Source organism: Giraffa tippelskirchi, chromosome 5 (assembly GCF_054371585.1).
Source record: "Giraffa tippelskirchi isolate mGirTip1 chromosome 5, T2T-mGirTip1v1.2.pri, whole genome shotgun sequence".
NCBI classification, from domain to species: Eukaryota; Metazoa; Chordata; class Mammalia; order Artiodactyla; family Giraffidae; genus Giraffa; species Giraffa tippelskirchi.
Genome location: NC_137279.1, coordinates 129,380,319 through 129,400,250, shown reverse-complemented (window position 1 = coordinate 129,400,250; position 19,932 = coordinate 129,380,319). Strand labels below are relative to the sequence as shown.

At 42.5% G+C, this 19,932-nt stretch overlaps 1 protein-coding gene across 14 annotated transcripts in view; it reads right to left on the bottom strand.

Moving 5' to 3' along the window:
- Window positions 1-19,932, bottom strand: part of TGFBR3 (transforming growth factor beta receptor 3) — a 260,538-nt gene that overhangs the window by 119,827 nt on the left and 120,779 nt on the right. For all 14 annotated transcript variants that reach the window (XM_081486439.1, XM_081486431.1, XM_081486432.1 and 11 more), the window contains one exon: window positions 5,556-5,740. In XM_081486439.1, the coding sequence (XP_081342565.1) occupies window positions 5,556-5,740 (185 nt within the window). The remainder of the gene's footprint in view (window positions 1-5,555; window positions 5,741-19,932) is intronic.

Below are 19,932 nucleotides of genomic sequence, written 5' to 3'. Positions count from 1 at the left end.
CAGTTTCATAGCCAGAGCTAGGTCAGAGCTAAAGATGAAAGGGAAGTGGACTGTGGGGAAAGCCTGGACTGTAGAATCCAACAGAGCGGGGCTGCATATCCAGGGTCTGTTGTGTGTAACCCTCCCTTCGGGCCAACAGTGACAACAGGCAGAGACAACACAGGTGCCGAGCAGGTGGCTGGCCCACAGCAGGCACTTCACCATCACCACGATCAACGCTGTTAGTGTTATCTGGGGCCTCAGGGAGCTAAGGGTAGTAAATTAGAAGGGTTTCCCAGGTGGCACAGTGGTAAACAAATCACCTGCCAGTGCAGGAGATGCAAGAGACTCGGGTTCATTCCCTGGGTCGAGAAGAATCCCCCAGAGAAAGAAATGGCAACCCACTCCAGTATTCTTGCCTGGAAAATGCCACGGACAGAGGAGCCTGGCGGGCTACAGTCCACAGGGTCAAAAAGAATCGAACGTGACTAAGCATAGACACACACAAGGGAGAGGTTAAGAGGCAAGCAGAACAGTTCACATTTTAGACAGGTTCACTTCCTTCTCTTTCTCCCAACTGTGGTCTTTTCCTGCCCTCAAAAAAAAAAAAACAGGAAAGGAATAACTGTATGCCACAGTCCTCAGAGAAGGTCCAAAATAAAAGTGACTTGGAGCCACACGTGTGATTAACTACACATCCCATTTGGCCCTGCCTGCCTAAAAGCCTGGAGCCAAATTTCAAACTCAATCATGCCAACCACATTAACCCTTATGGCTATCAAACTATATATTTCTATCAAACTACACTTCTTTGTCCTCATTTTGCATTTCTGCTTACACTGTTGGTATGTCTGTTGCTGTAAGCCCATCTCAAATCCCTTTTGGAATGAAACAGAGAATAATACATAAAAGAATGGAGGGTTCTGAGATTTCTGACAGGTGTGTGTGTGCTTAGTTGCTCAGTCGTGTCTGACTCTTTTCATCTCCATGGACTGTAGCCTGCCAGGCTCTTCTGTCCATGGGATTCTCCAGGCAAGAACAGTGGAGTGGGTTGCCATGCCCTCCTCCAGGAGAACTTCCCAGACCAAGGGTTAAACCCAGTCTACTGCACTGCAGGTGGATTCTTTACTGTCTGAACCACCAGGGAAGCCCTCTGATGGGTGAGGATAAATTTATTAAACTTGGCCCCTTTCCCATGACAATGGATCCTCCCAGATCCTCACTCCACCCTACAGCCATCCCACTGGCATGGCACACCCATCAACAGTTGCTTCTTTAATGTCAAAACACATACATAAATTTAAGCACCCATAATTACCCCCAGAATCTGTTATACACATACATACTGCCAACTAAGGGCTTTTCATAATAAGCAAGCAGTTAGACAAATGGGAAATAGAAAAGAAGCACTGCCACAAAACAAGCAGGTCACAATAAAAATTAGATGATAGAGAGCAAAATTGTTGCCATTCCAGCAACTAATGAAAGTATATCACTGTCAACAAGCAGCCTCTTAGTGCTACAACCCTTCTTGGGAATCAGGAAACACCCAGAGGGACCAAACTCAGGGGCAGGAGCATGAGGTCATCGGAAAAAAGTGTGTGTGTTGCGGGTGGGGGGTCGTGCAGGGGGCAGATTTTACTTTGAAGTTAAAGGGCACAGGGAGGATGAAACCTATGGTTTGTTGTTGTTTAGTTGCTAAGTCATGTCCAACTCTTTTGCAACCCTGTGGACAGCAGCCCATCACGCTCCTCTGTCCATGGGATTTCCCAGGCAAGAACACTGGAGGGGGTTGCCATCTCCTCCTCCAGCAAATCTTCCTGACCCAGGGATCCAACCCACATCTCCTGCACTGGCAGGCGGATTCTTCACCACTAAGCCACCAAGGAAGCCCAAAACCTATGATACATCCCACTTATTCTAAAAGACAAAACTGATCTCTCAGGACTGTTTCCCTTCTTCTACCCTCCTCTGTCGCCAGAGTCTTTTTCCAATTTCCTGTTCACTTCCAGGACTGCTATTTCCAAAGTCGATGATGATTACAAATGAGAGGTGTGGTCTCAGATGAAAAATACAACTACAGGTCTGTGTTGTCCTGGATGAGAACCCAGCAGGGAAGTCAATAGCAAAACCATGCTTCACCACAGAAGCTTTGTATTAATCATTGTAGCAAGCATGCTTCTGATACAAATTCTCTGCTGCCTATAAAACTGTTTATCTAACTTAAGTATAACTATTTCCCCAAATCTTGTCAACCTGCTGCAGTTATTACTTTCAGGTGTAGGCTGTTATATCCTCCACAGAGGAAAAGCAGAAGCCTCTCCTCAGTTGAGGAAACTTAAGGTGCCTGGGAGATAGGAATTTAGTAATATGCTAGAGAAGGGATGATTTATAATATATCTTAATGCTTATCCTGCACCAATAACAAGCCAGGAGGAGGGGGTGGGGATGGGGTTGATTTAGTAATTCCCTTGCATTTAAGGAGGACAGCATGGAAAACAACTACCTTGGTCATAGGAGTCAAAGTAATGATGGCTTGGAGCCAGTAGGGCATTCTTTTCTAATTTACAAGCAACAACATTTATCATTTCATCTTGAAAAATATTTGCCCTTAATATTTGGTAGAAACATGAACAAAGGCTGTCTCCGATCCTCCCTCCCATTATTACCACCAGAATCAACTGGCTGTTATTTTTAGCACAGACCATACAAATTAGCATATGTATAAAAATCAAGTTATCTTTAAAAGTATCAGAAAGAGTTGAAAGGGCTCAGGTTGGAGGAGGAAGCAATCTTATTGTTAAAAAAAATAGATCCAGTTAAGGTAACTTTTATTTAAGGTAATTAGAATACTAACAGGCTGAATTATTATTTTTTTAACAGCTTTACTGAAATAAAATCCACATGCCATAAAATTCACCCATTTAAAGTACAACTCCATGGCTTTTAGTATGTTCGTATCAATGGTATTTAGTATTATTCATATACAATTTTGGAACCATCACTACAATTCAGTTCTGGAACATTTTGTCCCCCTCAAAGAAACTCTGTACTCACACTCAGTCAGCCCCGATTTCTCTCTTTTGCCCTTCAGCCCTAAACAACCACCAATTTACTTTCTATCTCTATAAATTTGTCTACCATGGACATTTCATATGTATGGAATCAGACAGTATATGTCTTTTGTGTCTTTCACTTAGCATAATGTTTTTAAGGTTCATCCACGTTGTGGCATGTATCAGTATTTCATTCGTTTTTATTGCTGAATAACATGCCATCATATGGATATATATATCACATTTCATTTATCCATTCGTCCATTGACAGGCATTCAAGTTGTTAACACTTTTGACGGGCTTTCAGGCATGCAGGTTGTTCCCATTTTTTGGCTATTATGAATAATGTTGCTATGAACATTCGTGGACAAGTTTTCATGTGGGCGTATGTTTTCTTTATCTAGTATATACACTTAGGAATGGAACTGCTGGGTCATATAGTCTAAATGATCTTTAAAAGCTATTGGCATGGCTGCAGTAATGAATTTCCAGAGTCACACATGAAGAAGGTAAGAAATACTTATTTTTCCTCCTCCATCTTACTGTCCATAAACAAACTCTTCTTCATTGTCTCTTTGTCAGGGCCTTAATGCTCTGGATTATCCTCGACACTCACTCTGTAGACATAAAATACTTCAGGTCTACCCTATGAGAGCAGTTCAGAGCCAGAGAGAATTTCCCAAGATCACATGTCCCAATATTTTGTCTTCTAACAAGATAGAATACAACCATCTAATTCCTTAAAGTCCCCCAAAGAAGGGAAGAATGCCATTTCCCTCAGTTGCCTAGTCTCAGTAATATCTTCAAATCACTAATCCCAAATCATACATAAACATTTTTTAAACAAGTTTTAGAGACTTTCCCCACAGGCCCTCTTTCTTTACTTCCTCACTGAGCATATGATGTCCCTTGATGCCAGCTCATTTTACGTATCATCAGGACAACCATGTCTATTTTTATCTAACACAGTAAATACAAGTGTGGGAGAGCTCTGCTGTCATTCCTTGAGGTATTTTTCTTTTGCTTCAATAGTCTTATGTGAATCTATTTTCAGAATCAACAACAGTACCACACAATTTAACACGCAGAATTTCTGCTGTTGCTGCTTTTGTAATAGCTCGGACTTGTTTTTTCTTTCTTGGTTCTTCTGAGACAGCATATATAACATGAGTAATTATTGCTGCTAAAGAACTGCTGGAGTCAGCAGTACCTCATATGAGCTGCACTTCCTCCTCCCCTTCTTCCCCTCCCACCACAAATTCTCCCCCATAAGTTAAAAATTAAAGACGCATTACTGGGATAAAGAAATCTGACCTGAAATATGTGCTGCAGCAACAATGGCAAGCAACCAAGAGTATTAACAATAATTTCCAATGTAGCTGGGAAGGTTAGATGATTTGTCTTTGAAATGAGCCAACTCCACACACTTTCACAAGATTAAAATCAGTTTGTTTTCCCTTCTGGACACCTCGCCTCTCCTGTTCCAACACCCCCGACCCCCCAGAATGAAGAGTGGTTGAGGCACATAAACAAATGGTTCTGGAAATTAACTTTCTTGATCGGAAACAAACTCAAAGATAAATTCTGCTCTGCATGAGTTTTTCTACACTTCACTGGGATCAGGGTTTATTGTGGTTTCTCTCTTCCCAGAGAAATAATACCCTAGTGATAACATTTCTGACACAGAAGCTTAAAAACAGAAAGAATGACAACTGCGTGTTATCTTCAAAGAAATAGCATGACCATTATCCACAATGTGGGTCATTTCAGCGCCACAAGACAGAAGAGGCTATTTCACTCTTATGATAATGATCTTGGGCAAGTGAGTTATCATTGCACCTGTCTATAACCTACAAATTGAGGGCAGTAATAGGACTTCTTGGAATAAATGTTTGAGTGGTTCAAACAGTGCTGAGGACAGAGGAAATACTGAGTCACTATGAGCTTGGGTCATCATCACCACCACCAAGACCATCTTCATCTTCAAGAAGATGCCTGGATAACATAAGGAGCTACCCACCCCAGGGCTTTCATGTGAATATTAATACAAGGTATACTGCCATCCTTATCCCAGAGTGTTTTCATTTCCCCTGACACATCCTGCAGGAGCAGTAGGCTCACAAGACAAAGCAAAGAAAGAAGAAAGCACAGAAGGAGATGAGAAAGACATTCTACAATAACAGAAAAATGGCAACACTGTTTTTTCACAACCATGTTTTAAAAGTAAAATTCTCAAAAACATTCTTTCCAATATGGGGGGTGGGGGATGGGCAGGAAAGGTGAAAAGCCAAGAACACTCTCTAGAGAGAAGTCCTAGAGTTGCCCAGTGCAGAGAGCAATCCTTCTGGATTAACTGAAATCCTTCTCCTCTCTCTCATGTACTTTGTGTCCTCCTCTCCACTTATGTTCATACACAAGCATCCTCATTAAACCCAGAATGGAAGAAGAGGACTCCACATCCAGAGATGTGTCTTTACAAATTCCAAGGGGCAGTGGGTAGAAATCTGGCACTGCACCTACCTCTCTCTGTGGCTGGCTGGGCCCCTGGTCGGTGGCACGGAGGTTCAGGACATGCACTTCCTGGGGCAGGCCCACCGTGCCCCTACTGGCACATCCCGACAAGGCAGTGAAGCTCTCCATCAAGGCCTGGACCGGATGGGAGGCATTGACGGGCGACAGTTCACACTGGGCACGGGGCTCTGGACCTGCAGAGGGAATCATAAACACAAACCCTTCAGAGACAGCAGTTAACTGTGGTACGATTAAACTAATTGTTCTGCATGTATAAGCCATGGCCAACCCACCAGAGGTGCCTTTCCAGGTAAGTTGTTTCTAGAAGTGAAAAGTGAAACTGTTCATCGCTAGTCATGTCCAACTCTTTTGCGACACCATGAACTGTAGCCCTCCAGGCTCCTCGTCCATGGGATCTCCAGACAAGAATACTGGAGTGGGTTGCCATTTCCTTCTCCAGGGGGTCTTCCTGACCCAGGGATAGAACCTGGGTCTCCTGCATTGTAGGCAGATTCTTTACCATATGAGTCACCAGGGAAGCCCAAGTTGTTTCTAGAACTAAATGGCAAAAAAAGCTAGTCTACTCTTCTGAAACCCCAATCTTAAACTCCTTTTGGATGATTTTGATGTGTATTTGATTAAATTCTCTTACACAAGTCACAAATGTTTTCTTCTGGATGGAGGAGACCTCCCATTTGACATCTGTGTTCAATTCTTCCTTCCCCTCTTAGAAGAAAATCAGAGATAAATGAATTGTCTAAAGTCCAATATTTAATAGGTGTTTGATAGGTATGTCTGCTTTATTGACTATGCCAAAGCCTTTGACTGTGTGGATCACAATAAACTGTGGAAAATTCTGAAAGAGATGGGAATACCAGACCATCTGACCTGTCTCTTGAGAAACCTGTATGCAGGTCAGGAAGCAACAGTTAGAACTGGACATGGAACAACAGACTGGTTCCAAATAGGAAAAGGAGTACGTCAAGGCTGTATATTGTCACCCTGCTTATTTAACTTATATGCAGAGTACATCATGAGAAATGTTGGGCTGGAAGAAACACAAGCTGGAATCAAGATTGCCGGGAGAAATATCAATAACCTCAGATACACAGATGACACCACCATTATGGCAGAAAGTGAAGAATAACTAAAGAGCCTCTTGATGAAAGTGAAAGAGGAGAGTGAAAAAGTTGGCTTAAAGCTCAACATTCAGAAAACTAAGATCATGGCATCTGGTTCCATCACTTCATGGGAAATAGATGGGGAAACAGTGGAAACGGTGTCAGACTTTATTTTTTGGGGGTCCAAAATCACTGCAGATGGTGATTGCAGCCATGAAATTAAAAGACACCGACTCCTTGGAAGGAAAGTTATGACCAACCTAGATAGCATATTTAAAAGCAGAGACATTACTTTGCCAACAAAGGTCCGTCTAGTCAAGGCTATGGTTTTTCCAGTGGTCATGTATGGATGTGAGAGTTGGACGGTGAAGAAAGCTGAGTGCTGAAGAATTGATGCTTTTGAACTGTGGTGTTGGAGAAGACTCTTGAGAGTCCCTTGGACTGCAAGGAGATCCAACCAGTCCATCCTAAAGGAGATCAGTCCTGGGTGTTCATTGGAAGGATTGATGTTGAAGCTGAAAGTCCAATACTTTGGCCACCTCATGCAAAGAGTTGACTCATTGGATAAGACCCTAATGCTGGGAAGGATTGGGGGCAGGAGGAGAAGGGGACAACAGAGGATGAGATGGCTGGACGGCATCACCGACTCGATGGACATGGGTTTAGGTAGACTCTGGGAGTTGGTGATGGACAGGGAGGCCTGGTGTGCTGCGATTGATGGGGTCGCAAAGAGTCGGACACAACTGAGCAATTGAACTGAACTGACTGATAGGTATTAAACACCTAAAATTACACCCAAAAAAGTATAAGAGGCAGATTCTACCTTTTAAGTGCTTCCTCTTCTTAGAGAATGCAAAACAAACTTCAGAACATACAAAACCAAGAAGGAATGAGCAGAGGCAGTTGGTGCCAGAGTTATACAGCAAAGTTTGGGAGAGGTCAGAAAGACCCTCCCAAGAGAAGTGGGATACAAGCAGAGCCTCTGAAAGAAAAAGTAAAGGCCTGATCATAATGTGGCTCCTGCTTCCTCATTCTCCCTTCCTCTAATGAATCAGAACTTAAATCTGAAATCCATCCATTCCTTCCTACCTCTACTTCCTGTAGCCTTCACTGTCTCTGTCCCTAGACAATTGTGGATATTCCTAGAAGGAGCCTCTGGTCTCAAGCTCTCCAAGCTGCCTTCCACACAAGCATGGTTCACCTAACCCAGCATAGTCCTCATTGCATTGCACTGTGTGTGCAGTCAATTGTGTTTGACTCTCTGGGACCACATGGACTGTAGCCCACCAGGCTCCTCTGTCCATGGAATTTTCCAGGCAAGAATACTAAAATGGGTTGCCATTTCCTTCTCCAGGGGATCTTCCTGACCCAGGGACTGAACTTGCATCTCTTATGTCTCCTGCATTGGCATGCAGTCCTCAACCAAATGGTCATTCCAAATGCAAAGACCTGCCCCTCCCATCCCTGTAGGCATGTCCCATCCCTTAGAGAACTGCTGGCCTATGAATAAAGCCTGTGCTCCTTAAACTGGCATGCAAGGCCTTTCTGGATCTAGCCCCTTCCTATTTCTCCAGCCTTACCCCTCCCCCATCCAAGAACCCCAAATGGCTTAAACGTCTCCAAACATGATGTTTCTCAACTCCATGTCTTCATTCAAGCTTGTTTCCTTTACCCAAATTCCTCTTCCATGCTATCTCCACCCCTACAAGAAACATCCCAAACTGAGGAAGATCCTCAGACATTTCCTCTGTCCTCCAGTAATTTTTCTGCCCACTTCTGCTGTTTCTTTTCTAGGCTGTAACCACCCGTGTATAAGTCTGTCTTTGCCAGTCCAGTGGGACTTCCCTGACAGCTGTGGATTATCATCCTTGTATCCTCAGCACCCACCACAGTGCCTCACATGTATAAGATGCAAAAAAATATTTCTTAGATGAATCATTAAGCTTAAAGAAAAAAAACTGTCCCCTCCCTGATCAGTGATTAGGGCACCTTTCTGTATGGAGCTAACATGGTAAAGAGACTGCTACACTGATGGAACATGCATTAACTGAATCAATAGGGAGGGACAGCCAGAAGTAAGGAGGAATCAGTGACACTTAAACCTCACATACTTCCATAAGGTTGGTGTTGTCCTCAATGAGCTGAGGAGACTGGGACTTGAACATATAGCATTCTAAATCACCACCTTCCAAATGGAACCAGCTAAAAGACCTGCATGCACTTCATGAGTTCTTCCTGACTTCCATACAATAAAAATACTCTCCAGGATTACAGCGCTGGTCTAAAATGCAAAACCAGGCAATCCTTCATGCTTCCTGCTATACTATAAGCAGATACCCTGCCTGGTGTGCCAAGTCTGTTTCAGAACTCACAGAAATTATCTAGGCTGATAACAGTTATCTGGTCTGAAGTGAAGTATGTACCTTCTCAAATAATCACTGCCACCCTCTGTATTGCTCTCCTGAGCCCAGCCATTTTCTGAGAAAGAGAGGTGGTGAAGGAAGACGTCACAGCAGCAAAGTCAGGAGGTATTGGACCTGCGACTCCCTGAAGTCCCTCAGCAGGGCAAAGGGTATGAGCGGGTGCCCCCACCCCTCCTCCAGCCCCTACCAGCCACGACGAGATATCAGGTACCTTTCACACCCCAGAGCTCCAGAAAGTCTCCTACTCCTACTTAATCCTGGGGACTTGCAGCAGCTATTGCTACACATACTTGCTACCCTTCTGAATTGATTTCACGGCCTCCTGCCATGAATGTGCGGAGAAGGCAATACTCCAGTACTGTTGCCTGGAAAATCCCAGGGACGGGCAGAGCCTGGTGGGCTGCCGTCTATGGGGTCGCACAGAGTCAGACACGACTGAAGCGACTTAGCAGCAGCAGCCATGAATGTGCCATTATCACAAGTGAAGTACAAATGAAAATACTTCTCGGTTCCATTTTTGTATGTATGTGCAAAGCTCTGACTGAGCTGCAATTCCACACAGAACACATCTGCAAAAGGCTTACAGTCTGCTTGATTCGCCCTTCTTACCACACTCCTCTTTACACACCACCATCACCCATTAAAATCTTCCTTCAGTCACCACACTGCTCATCTCCACAAAAAACTCACTGGCAACAAATGAAAGGATAAGGTCTTGCCCAGAGAGGAAGGGAATCAGAAAAGGAATGCCCCTAGCACCAGGCTTCCCTGGTGGCTCAAATGGTAAAGAATCTGCTTGAAATGGGAGGAGACCCAGGTTTGAACCCTGGTTGGGAAGATCCCCTGGAAAACGGAATAGCTACCCACTCCAGTATTCTTGCCTGGAGAATCCCATAGACGGAGGAGCCTAGCGGGCTAGAGTTTATGGGGTCAGCAAAGAGTCAGACACGACTGAACGACTGACTTTCTGCACTGAAGACGAGTATGCTTCACCTTAAGAGTGTCTGTTCCCTGTCCTAACAGAGTCCAAAACAAGGCACAACCCCACTATATAGGCTGCAGCTCCAGTCATGAGTTATACAAGTCAGTCCAAGGTCAAAGAAGAGAGAAAGCAATGCACAGGGCACACTCTGATCAACTGACAGGATAGCTACACTTTATAGAGACCCACTGGGGTCAACATTTAAATACACTCCATATACAGTATCTATGACCATCAGACATACTAGAGTTCTGTTGGTTACTGAAGTGCCTTAATGAATTTTTTTCCTCCATGTTTAAAAAGGAAAAATAGTTATAACATATGATTAATATATTTTTCATTGGAAAAGACTCTAATGCTGGGAAAGATTGAGTGCAAGAGAAGGGGACGATAGAGGATGAGATGGTTGGATGGTATCACCGACTCAATGGACATGAGTTTGAGCAAACTCCAGGAGACTGAAGGGCAGGGAAGCCTGGCGTGCTGTGGTCCATGGGATTGCAGAGTTGGCATGACTTAGCAACTGAACAACAATGATAATATGGATATATTAATCCAAAATATGGATATATTAATCTTTCCTTCCTTAAGGAAGGAAGAGAGGGATGGAGGGAGACAGAGATTGTGAAAGAGAAAGATAAAAGAAAAGAAAAATCAGAAACTATCTATCCCATCCTCCAAGCGTATGTAAGAAATGGTGTCTTCAACAGTTCAACACACAATGCCAGTCTGGTCTAGTTGGTAAGTAAGTAATATGTAAATAAATAAGTAGCTCCCATTAATTGCTCACTATAGGCTGGACAGTGCTAAGTGCTGTATATCATTCCAATACCACCATAAGCAAGTGGTATTATCACCATTTTAAAGAACAGGAATGTAACTTCAATGAACTTAAGTAACTCTTTTAAGCCTGCCCAAGTCACTCAAGGCCTCAAATTCACACCTGCCTCCCAAGTTAGTATCTCCGTAAAGTGAAGGTTTTCATTAAAACACATTGGGCCCACATGGGCTCATTGGCGAATTCTACCAAACATTCAAGAAATTATACCAATTCTCTACTATCCCTTTCAGAAGACAGCAGCAGAGGGAATACTTTCTAACTCATTACCCTAATACCAAAGCCAGACAAAGACCTTGCAAGAAAAGAAAACTACAGACCTGTATCTCTCGTGAACACAGGTGCAAAAATTCTCAACAAAATATTAGCAAATCAAATCCAGCAATGGATACAAGGAATTATACACCATAATCAAGTGGGATTTATCCCAGGTATGCAACATTTGAAAATCAATTAATATATCCATCTCACCAACTAGGTAAAAAAGAAAAATGAGGAGAAAAATCACATGATCATATCAATAAAGGCAGAAAAGGTATTTTACAAAATATAACAGTCACTCATGATAAGGACTCTGAGCAAAGTAGGAATAGATGGGAACTTCCTTAACTGGATAAAGAACCTGTACCAAAAGATCCCACAGTTAATATTGTACTTAATGGTGAGAAACTAAAAGCTTTCTCACTAAGATCAACAAGACGAGAACATCCCCTGTCACCACTCATTTTCAACATTATACTGGAAGTGCTAGCTAATGCTAATGTGTGGCCATGTGATGAAATTCTGGCTAGATATAGCCTGAGGTGATACACACAATTTCTCAGAAGTTTCTTAAGAAAGGAAGGAGTTGTGTTCTTCTGCCCTCTCTTCCTTCCTGCTAGCTGGAATACAGACTGTGATGGACAGAGCTAAAACAGCTACCTTGGGCCATAAGATGGTAGCAACATGGTGAGTCCAGCAAAGCATTAAGACAGATGTTGCCTGGGTCACCGATAAACATGGCATTGTTGCTTCAGCTCTGGACTGCTTTTTTTTTATATGAAATATATGTAGCTTTTCTCTTATTCAAACCAACAGTATTTTGAGTTTTCTGCCATTTACAGCTCGACCTACCTTAATTAATATACTGGCTTTATTTTACTTCATCCAAAGTACCAACCTTCTTCCCACCAGAGCCTGAATGTACAAGGTTTCTTTCAGCAACACTTACCCCACCATCCCTATCACTTACCCCTACCTTGGTGTGATGAACCCCTACTCATTATTCAGATCTCTCAAGGAAATTTCTCTTAGCTCTTTTACATTAGATATACATTTTTTGTTACTCTCATGGTACTATTTCTCTTCACTGCGTTTCATGTGGTTCAGTTCAGTCGCTCAGTCATGTCCGACTCTTTGCGACCTGCAGCATGCCAGGCTTCCCTGTCCATCACTAAATCCCCGAGCTTGCTCACACTCATGTCCATCAAGTCAGTGATGCCATCCAACCATCTCATCTTCTGTGGTTCCCTTCTCCTCCCACCTTCAATCTTTCCCAGCATCAGGGTCTTTTCCAGTGAGTCAGTTCTTCACATCAGGTGGCCAAAGTAATGGAGTTTCAGCTTCAACATCAGTCCTTCCAGTGAATATTCAGGACTGATTTCCTTTAGGATGGACTGGTTGGATCTCCTTGCAGTTCAAGGGACTCTCAAGAGTCTTCTCCAACACCACAGTTCAAAAGCATCAATTCTTCGGTGCTCAACCTTCTTTATAGTCCAACTCTCACATCCATATATGACTAGTGGAAAAACCAAAGCTTTGACTAGATGGACCTTTGTTGGCAAAGTAATGTCTCTGCTTTTTAATAAGCTGTCTAGGTTAGTCATAGCTTTTCTTCCAAGGAGCAAGCAACAATTTTTTGTGCAATTATCTGTTCAACATCTACATACATTCTACGACTACAAATACCACTAAAATGTGGAATCCAATCATTCTGTTTCCACTGTATCCCTTAAACCAGCATAATGTCCATCACATAGTATGCATTCAAATATTAATGAGGAAGGGGGCAGGAGAGGAAAAGGGAAAGAACAATGAGGTGATCCATGCACAAAGGATCATATCAACTAAGAGCTCTATCTTAGAGTCTTTCTTTGACTCTTTAGTAGCCACAGCTTCAGTCTTTTTTAAAAAATTTTTGTTTTGTATTGGGGTATAGCTAATTAACAATGTTGTGATAGTTTCAGGAAAACAGTGAAGGGACTCAACCACATATATACATGTATCCGTTCTCCCCCAACTCCCCTCCCATCCAGGCTGCCACATAACATTGAGCAGAGTTCCACGTGCTGCCCAAGAGGTCCTTGTTGGTTATCCATTTTAAATACAGCAGTGTGGATGGACATGTCTATCCCAAGCCCCCTAACCATCCCTTCCCCCATAAAGTTTCAGTCTTATGCTAAAGGGGAAAAAAAATCAAGCAGGACATTTTTGGTTGCTAAAAGTCAAGTCCCCATCAGGGCTTCCCCACCCTCAAATGTCACAGAAGGCAGGAAACACAAACCTGTTTTTGTCCTCTTCCCCACCACACTCTGGCAAGACCCTTCTCTCCAAGGAAGCATAACAATCCCCCCTTCCCATCAGCAAGGCACATTCCAGCCTCATCCTGCCACATCCTGCGTCAGCCTCCAGGCCTTCCTGTCCCTCTCCTGCAGCCACAGCCTGCCTCCATCCTTCCCCACCAGGCTGCCCACATGATGCCAGACTCACCTCCAGTTAGAAGAGTTTACACCTGGGAAGTGCTAATCACCTCCCCAGACTCTACCACACGAGCCTGGAGTAGGAAGATGGCCATGATTCTCACATGACCACCACGGGGCCCAAGCACAGCACCTCACAGTCACAAAGGCTCAGAAACCAGGCAAACATGCTCCGAAACCCTGTCTGACTCACATGCTCACTTTTGTGGTGACCCATGAGCTCTGCTACTGTCGGCTCTCAGCGACCGCCTCAGAGGGCTGGCAGTTTCTCTTGCGGCCACTGCTGGAAACCCACAGCCCTTCCCTCCCTGAGCCATCTCTTCCCCACAGCCCAAGTGAGCAAATGAGCACATACCCTGGTGGTGCTGCTGAACAGCTCGCCAAAAGCTACCTTATTGCAGTGAGAACCAACAGGGCACAGATCACAGTGGAAAGAAATGATGTTCATAAACAACAACCCTGTTAATCTTGCACTGTACTTTATAGTTAAAAGGCATTCTATGGAAACTCTATAAAGTGGGTAGAACAGGTATCATTCCCACTATAAGTATATTGCTGTAAGCCACAGAGCTGGGTGCAGATTTCAGTGAACTGCTTCCTGACAGTAACACACTTCCCAGAGATGCTTCTGCCTGTTGCCTCCCAATCTGGGTATTTCTATTTCTTCCGGACATCTAGTACATGGCCCGTCCAGAAGTCTTTGGGGATAATTCCCAAAAGAATCTAATTATGCCAGACTCTGTTTTTCCTGCTCAGTACACCCTCCTGGGCAACCAGGACAGACACACAGCCCCTATTCACCCACAAAATGCTACTTGTATTGAGTAAAAACATTTACCGACCTGAAGGCAACACAGATTCAAGTAAACCCTGTGGTAAGAAACTCCCCAGGTGGCCCGACCAAGCGGCCTCCTTCAGCAGGCGGGGCCCTCTGTGTAGCAGCTGGGCCACCTGGAGCAGTGCTGTGAAGCATATGGTGAGACCCCTCAGCCTCCAGCTCCTGCGATAAGCCAGGGTTTAATTCTTCATGTGTAGAGTTATTATGCACCTTCTCTGAGCTGCATGCTGTATACATCTGTATACATATAGTTTCTAATCCTCATAGCACAACTGCAAAGATTCTGCTAAAACCCCCACTTCAGAGTGGTAGAAACTGGGACTCAGAGAGGTTAAGCGACTTGCCAAAGGTCACACACCACCAGAAAGCAGCAGAGTAGGATTCAAACCCAGTACTCTCAGACTCCAGATCCAAGTTCTTCCCATGACAAGCCACTGCCTGCATCCTCCAGTCCTTCACCTCTGGACATGATGAACAGGCCAATGCCACGGCCAAACATAAACATAATTCATGTCTGATAAAATAAAATACAATAAAAGAATTGCTTGGATCACACTTGCAACCTTTCGGTTGACTTAAAAGGCCATATATTTAATGAGAAAGCACAAGCTCATTTCTCATTTTACCAAATGTCTTCCTCTTTCTCACTAATGCCTGCTTATCTACACACATGGGAAATGTTCCTAGGTCTGGCTATAACATGAATTTCTAAATTCCCAGTTCCACTTAAAGAAAAAAATGCAAACGGACTCACCCTTTCATTATATCCTCAGCTACAACACAGCATTCCAATCTCAGTTACAGAACCCCCACATCCCCACTGGCTGCAGGCCAGCCCTCAGATTTGACAAAACGCAGACAAAGCATTTGGGAACAGACCCATTTGCTGCACACACTTTAAATTTAATCTGTCCCCAAAGAAATTAATATCACACCTCATGCAACACAGAGTAAAATATTGGGGGTTGGGGAAGGGGAGAGTGATTGTTTGGGGGAAGGGACAGTGAGTAATTTTCACATTTAATAAATGTGATCCTTAAGCATTCTAAATACCAATACATACCAAGTTGACACAAACATCTGGTACCTATTCCACATAATTTCCAACACACTGATTCCCCATATCACCCAGAGTACTAATGAGGAGCGTGTGTTCAGCTGTAATAAAAGTGGTAAAGATGCAGAGGGAATCAGCGGGTAACATTATAGCCTGGGACCAAGACACTGCAGTGAGGAGATTTTATTCCAACAACACCATTGGCTAATAAGGGTTTCTGTTATGGTCCCACAGGGAATTCCGCAATGCTGTCAGCTGCGAAGAGGGACAGACTCCCACAGATTGTGGGACTGGGCACTGCAGGATCTATTCTGCCCCTGAGCTAAAAATCCCTTCTATCCCCACAGGATGCAAGAATCTGTAAGAAAGGGCATCCAAGGTGATTTCGGTCAAAGGCACAGTCTGGCTCGAATGGAACTTTGCGAGAGGGTACGTGACAAGCATCAGGATATGATGCAAAAACAAAGCTCCAAGAAAAAACACCTGGAAGGCTCCAAGCTCGTGCAGTGTACACAACATACATTCGTGTTTATACCTTCTCAAATTACAACTCATTGGAGCTACAGCCCCTTGGGGATGGAGCTGTGGAATGCACCACCATTAAAATTCAAAGAGGGACCTTTCTACCACAGCCCCAACCTGGGTTTTTTCAACAGTAAAACTTGGCTTACAGCTGAAGCTTATCCTTGATAGGAAAAAGATAGGCAGAAGAGCATATAATTTTCTAAATCCTGTACTATGGATTTCTCAAGAAAAAACAGCCAGTTTTGTTTTTTTTTTAAGAGAACAAGTCCTCAGGCACATCTTATCATAGTTTCATTAATTCTCCAAGTGAATATCTAAATCCAAACCTTTCTCCTGACAAACCAACACTCTTCCAAGAAGTCAACCCGCCAACTTCTTGGGCCAAAAGCCAGTGCATAGTTAGTTGCACATTGTTGTGTTGAAATCATGTTGATTTCATGTTAATCATCGGTGTTGAAGAACTTCCTGTGTTCAAGTTGTGTTTTTAAATATTCAAAAGGAAGCTATGGGCAAAGCTTCTTTAAGAATGTAAATTCTCAAAGTGTTGGCAAGTGCCAAGCCATCTACTCTTCCATCTAAGCAAAACACCACTATACAACCTAGAAGTATCAGGGGATTTACCTAGCTCTAGGGGGGGTTGTTTCATTTTGTGTTTTGTTTTTTTTTTTAATAACCTGAATAAGCATGTCCCAGAAGTCACCACTGGGCACTGCAAAGAGTCCTTGCATTAGACACCTAGTGGTACAGGAGGAGCACTGGGCCAGGAGATCTGAGAGCTGCATTCTAAATCCAGGTCTGCCACTTACAGTTGTTTGACCTCGTCTTTAAGTTTCCCATAATCTCCCTTTCTTTTACATTATGACAGGCTCAATTCATAGATCAAATGAGACCCTATACATGCAGATACTTCACAAATTTCAATTACTGTTAGAAACATAAAGTCCTCTAGGGAGAGGAGAAATAAATGAATGAAAACATTTTCTCCAAATGAAAAAAAAATGTTTTCTTTATGAACTTTTAGAATGACATTAATAAAATATCCAAGATAAGATGTTCTTATACTACTCCCTAGCCATTACTCCCCAAAAATTATTTCTAAGAACCGCACTGAGAAGATTTAAAATAAAACTATATTCAGTATTAGAGTAAAAGTTCCAATTCTCTAAGCACAATCTGGAAGTACAACTCCCAAAGGTGAGAACAGGTCATGTTTCTGCCTCCAGGAATTCCCACAGTCCAGAAAGAGAATAATCAGGCACCATCTTGGCCAACTTTCTTACTGTTTACTTTCCATCGATAAGACGGTACACTTGTTCCTGTTTTTCTGACAAGATCTAAAGGAACCTGGGAATGAAGGGAACATTGGCTACAGAATACATTTATGAGGAGATTAGAATTTATGGAATGTTATTGCCTAAATGGTTCAGCACAGGGACCAAGAACAAATCGAAGATTTGGAGGATGGAAGAAAATGAAATCTGTTTCCTCCTACTGTGTTTTTGAGATACACAAAATAATTTAAGTATACGTCTTTATTAAAAGGAAAATAATTGATCTGGAATAAAAATATCAAATTCAATTTAGGCATGCAACCAATAAAAATTATAATTTAATTCCTACTAATGCAGTATTTTACAGTAAAGTGAAATTTGCAAGGCTGGAAAGCCACTCGTTATTAACCCTGAGGGATAACATCACCAAATTTGTCTCTCAGATTTCAACTTCTACTTAAGATAATTGCTAAACTAATTTTTTTTTAATCTCTAGCAAATTGGTGTCTGATGAGAAAGGAAACATGGGAGAAACAGAGGTAAAGACATGCACACAAACACAGAATTATAACCTGCTGCAACAGAATTATATCATGCTTCTCAGGGATGGCTGAGGCCTCCGTTAGGGCTGGGGTGCAGGGTCTAGGTTAATGGCAAGACAAGAAGCTATAAGTGGGGGGATGGTCAGAAAGGACAGAAGGCGGAAACCACAACTGCTGGGGAGGTGAATTACAGGCTGTAACCACTGGTCCTGATTATAAATAGGAGGCAAGAGATTAAAAAAGGAAAATCTACCAACTATTGGTTTGGTCATGAAAAATATTACTAATTACAGCCACGTGTACAAACTGGGCCATGAACTAAAATACATTGACTTAAAGGATTTTATATATAGACAGGGCACTCAACAATTGGTAGTTAAAGGAATGCAGGAAATGCTTGACAGAAATGCCAAAATTACCAAGCATCACTGATACATCAAATCCAATTACAATACTAAATCATAGTCCTTCCTCTTCAAACAAGGTAGCTTGCTGCTCAGGTGCTTCTGTTAAGAAACAGCTGATAGTTTGCAAAGAAATCTATAACAATTAATGTGCTCTTTCTCCTTTCACAGTGAAGCTAAAAGGCTCAGGAGTATAGATGGAGCTGGAATTTCCAGGGTTCAGTCGAACAAAGCCATTGACAGGACTTCTCAGTGTAGACGGAGGGACAACAGATCTTCGAAAGATAGATGGATATTCGTGCTAAGCAGCCCTAGACTGGAACCACATTTTCATACCTTATTAAATTCAGAGACTCCATAAGCCTCTTATTACATTTTTTTCCCTTATGGCTAGTAACAGCTTTTAGTTATAAACCTATTGTTTCATTTATCCTAGCTTGTGTCTGGGTGTCTTCTACTTAGCTGGAAACACCATGAAGGCAGGGACCATGTTTCTTTTGCTTTCCTTCTATCTACCCAAGTGCCTAGCACAGTGCTAAGCATGAGGCAGGTGTTCACAAACACTTTTGGGGTAATGAATTCTTCAAACAACCAGTTCTTAGGATTAACTCATTTTTATTATCATTGTGTGATTAACTCATTTTATTATCATTATGTATTACTACCAACTCTCCAACTATAGAATATGTCCTAAAAAGGTACTTTTTAACCTGTCTCAACCTCCTTTTGCATTAGGAATCATAGAGCTAAAGGAACTGTGGTACTATGTAGTTCAATCACCTCACTGTCACCCACAGTCATTGGTAAAAAGATCTTCACCTCCAGTTCTTCCTGAATTTCAGACAAGTTTTTCCATGCTTCTGGTCCCAAATATGCAAAATTAAGGTACCAAGATAGGTCTGACCCAGAATCCCCCAGTTTTAATAAGTTCTATTCCTAGAAAATTCCTGATCCAACCAAAATGCCATGCAAAATATTCCTTTATTATTCATATACTCAACCACTTCTAGAAAGGAAACCGAGGGGCTTGTAATAAAAATAAAAAAAAGGAAACATAACAAAAAAACAGGCCCAGAAAACTTAAACTGCCAATCAATTACAAAGTGGCTATTAAAAAAAAAAACAGCTTATCAAAGAACTTCGGAAACAACTTTATTTGCACACCAAACCTAATTCTGAACTTCCCACCTGTCAAGGTAAAAAAAAAGAAAATGTGACGTTTACAAGATCTCAAAAAAGGAAACAAATCAGTTCTTTGGATAAGAAAATATTCTTCCTAAGTCTGAATTTAAGAGGCTTATAAAGCAAACATCAGTGATTGCAAGAGTTACTTTACAAACAGCATAGGCACATAATTTTTCTTATATAGAAAGTAGTGAAAGTTGCTTAGTCATGTCGACTCTTTGCAACCCCATGGACTATACAGTCCGTAGAATTCTCCAGGCCAGAATACTGGAGTGGGTAGCTTTTCCCTTCTCCACATGGGATCTTCCCAACCCAGGGATCCAACCCAGGTCTCCCGCATTGCAGGCAGATACTTTACCAGCTGAGCCACAAAGGAATCCCTTTCTTATATAGCTTCATTACAAATAGAGGAAATGCACTCTATAGTGAATTTCATTCAGGGATCTGGGAATTCTTAGTGCA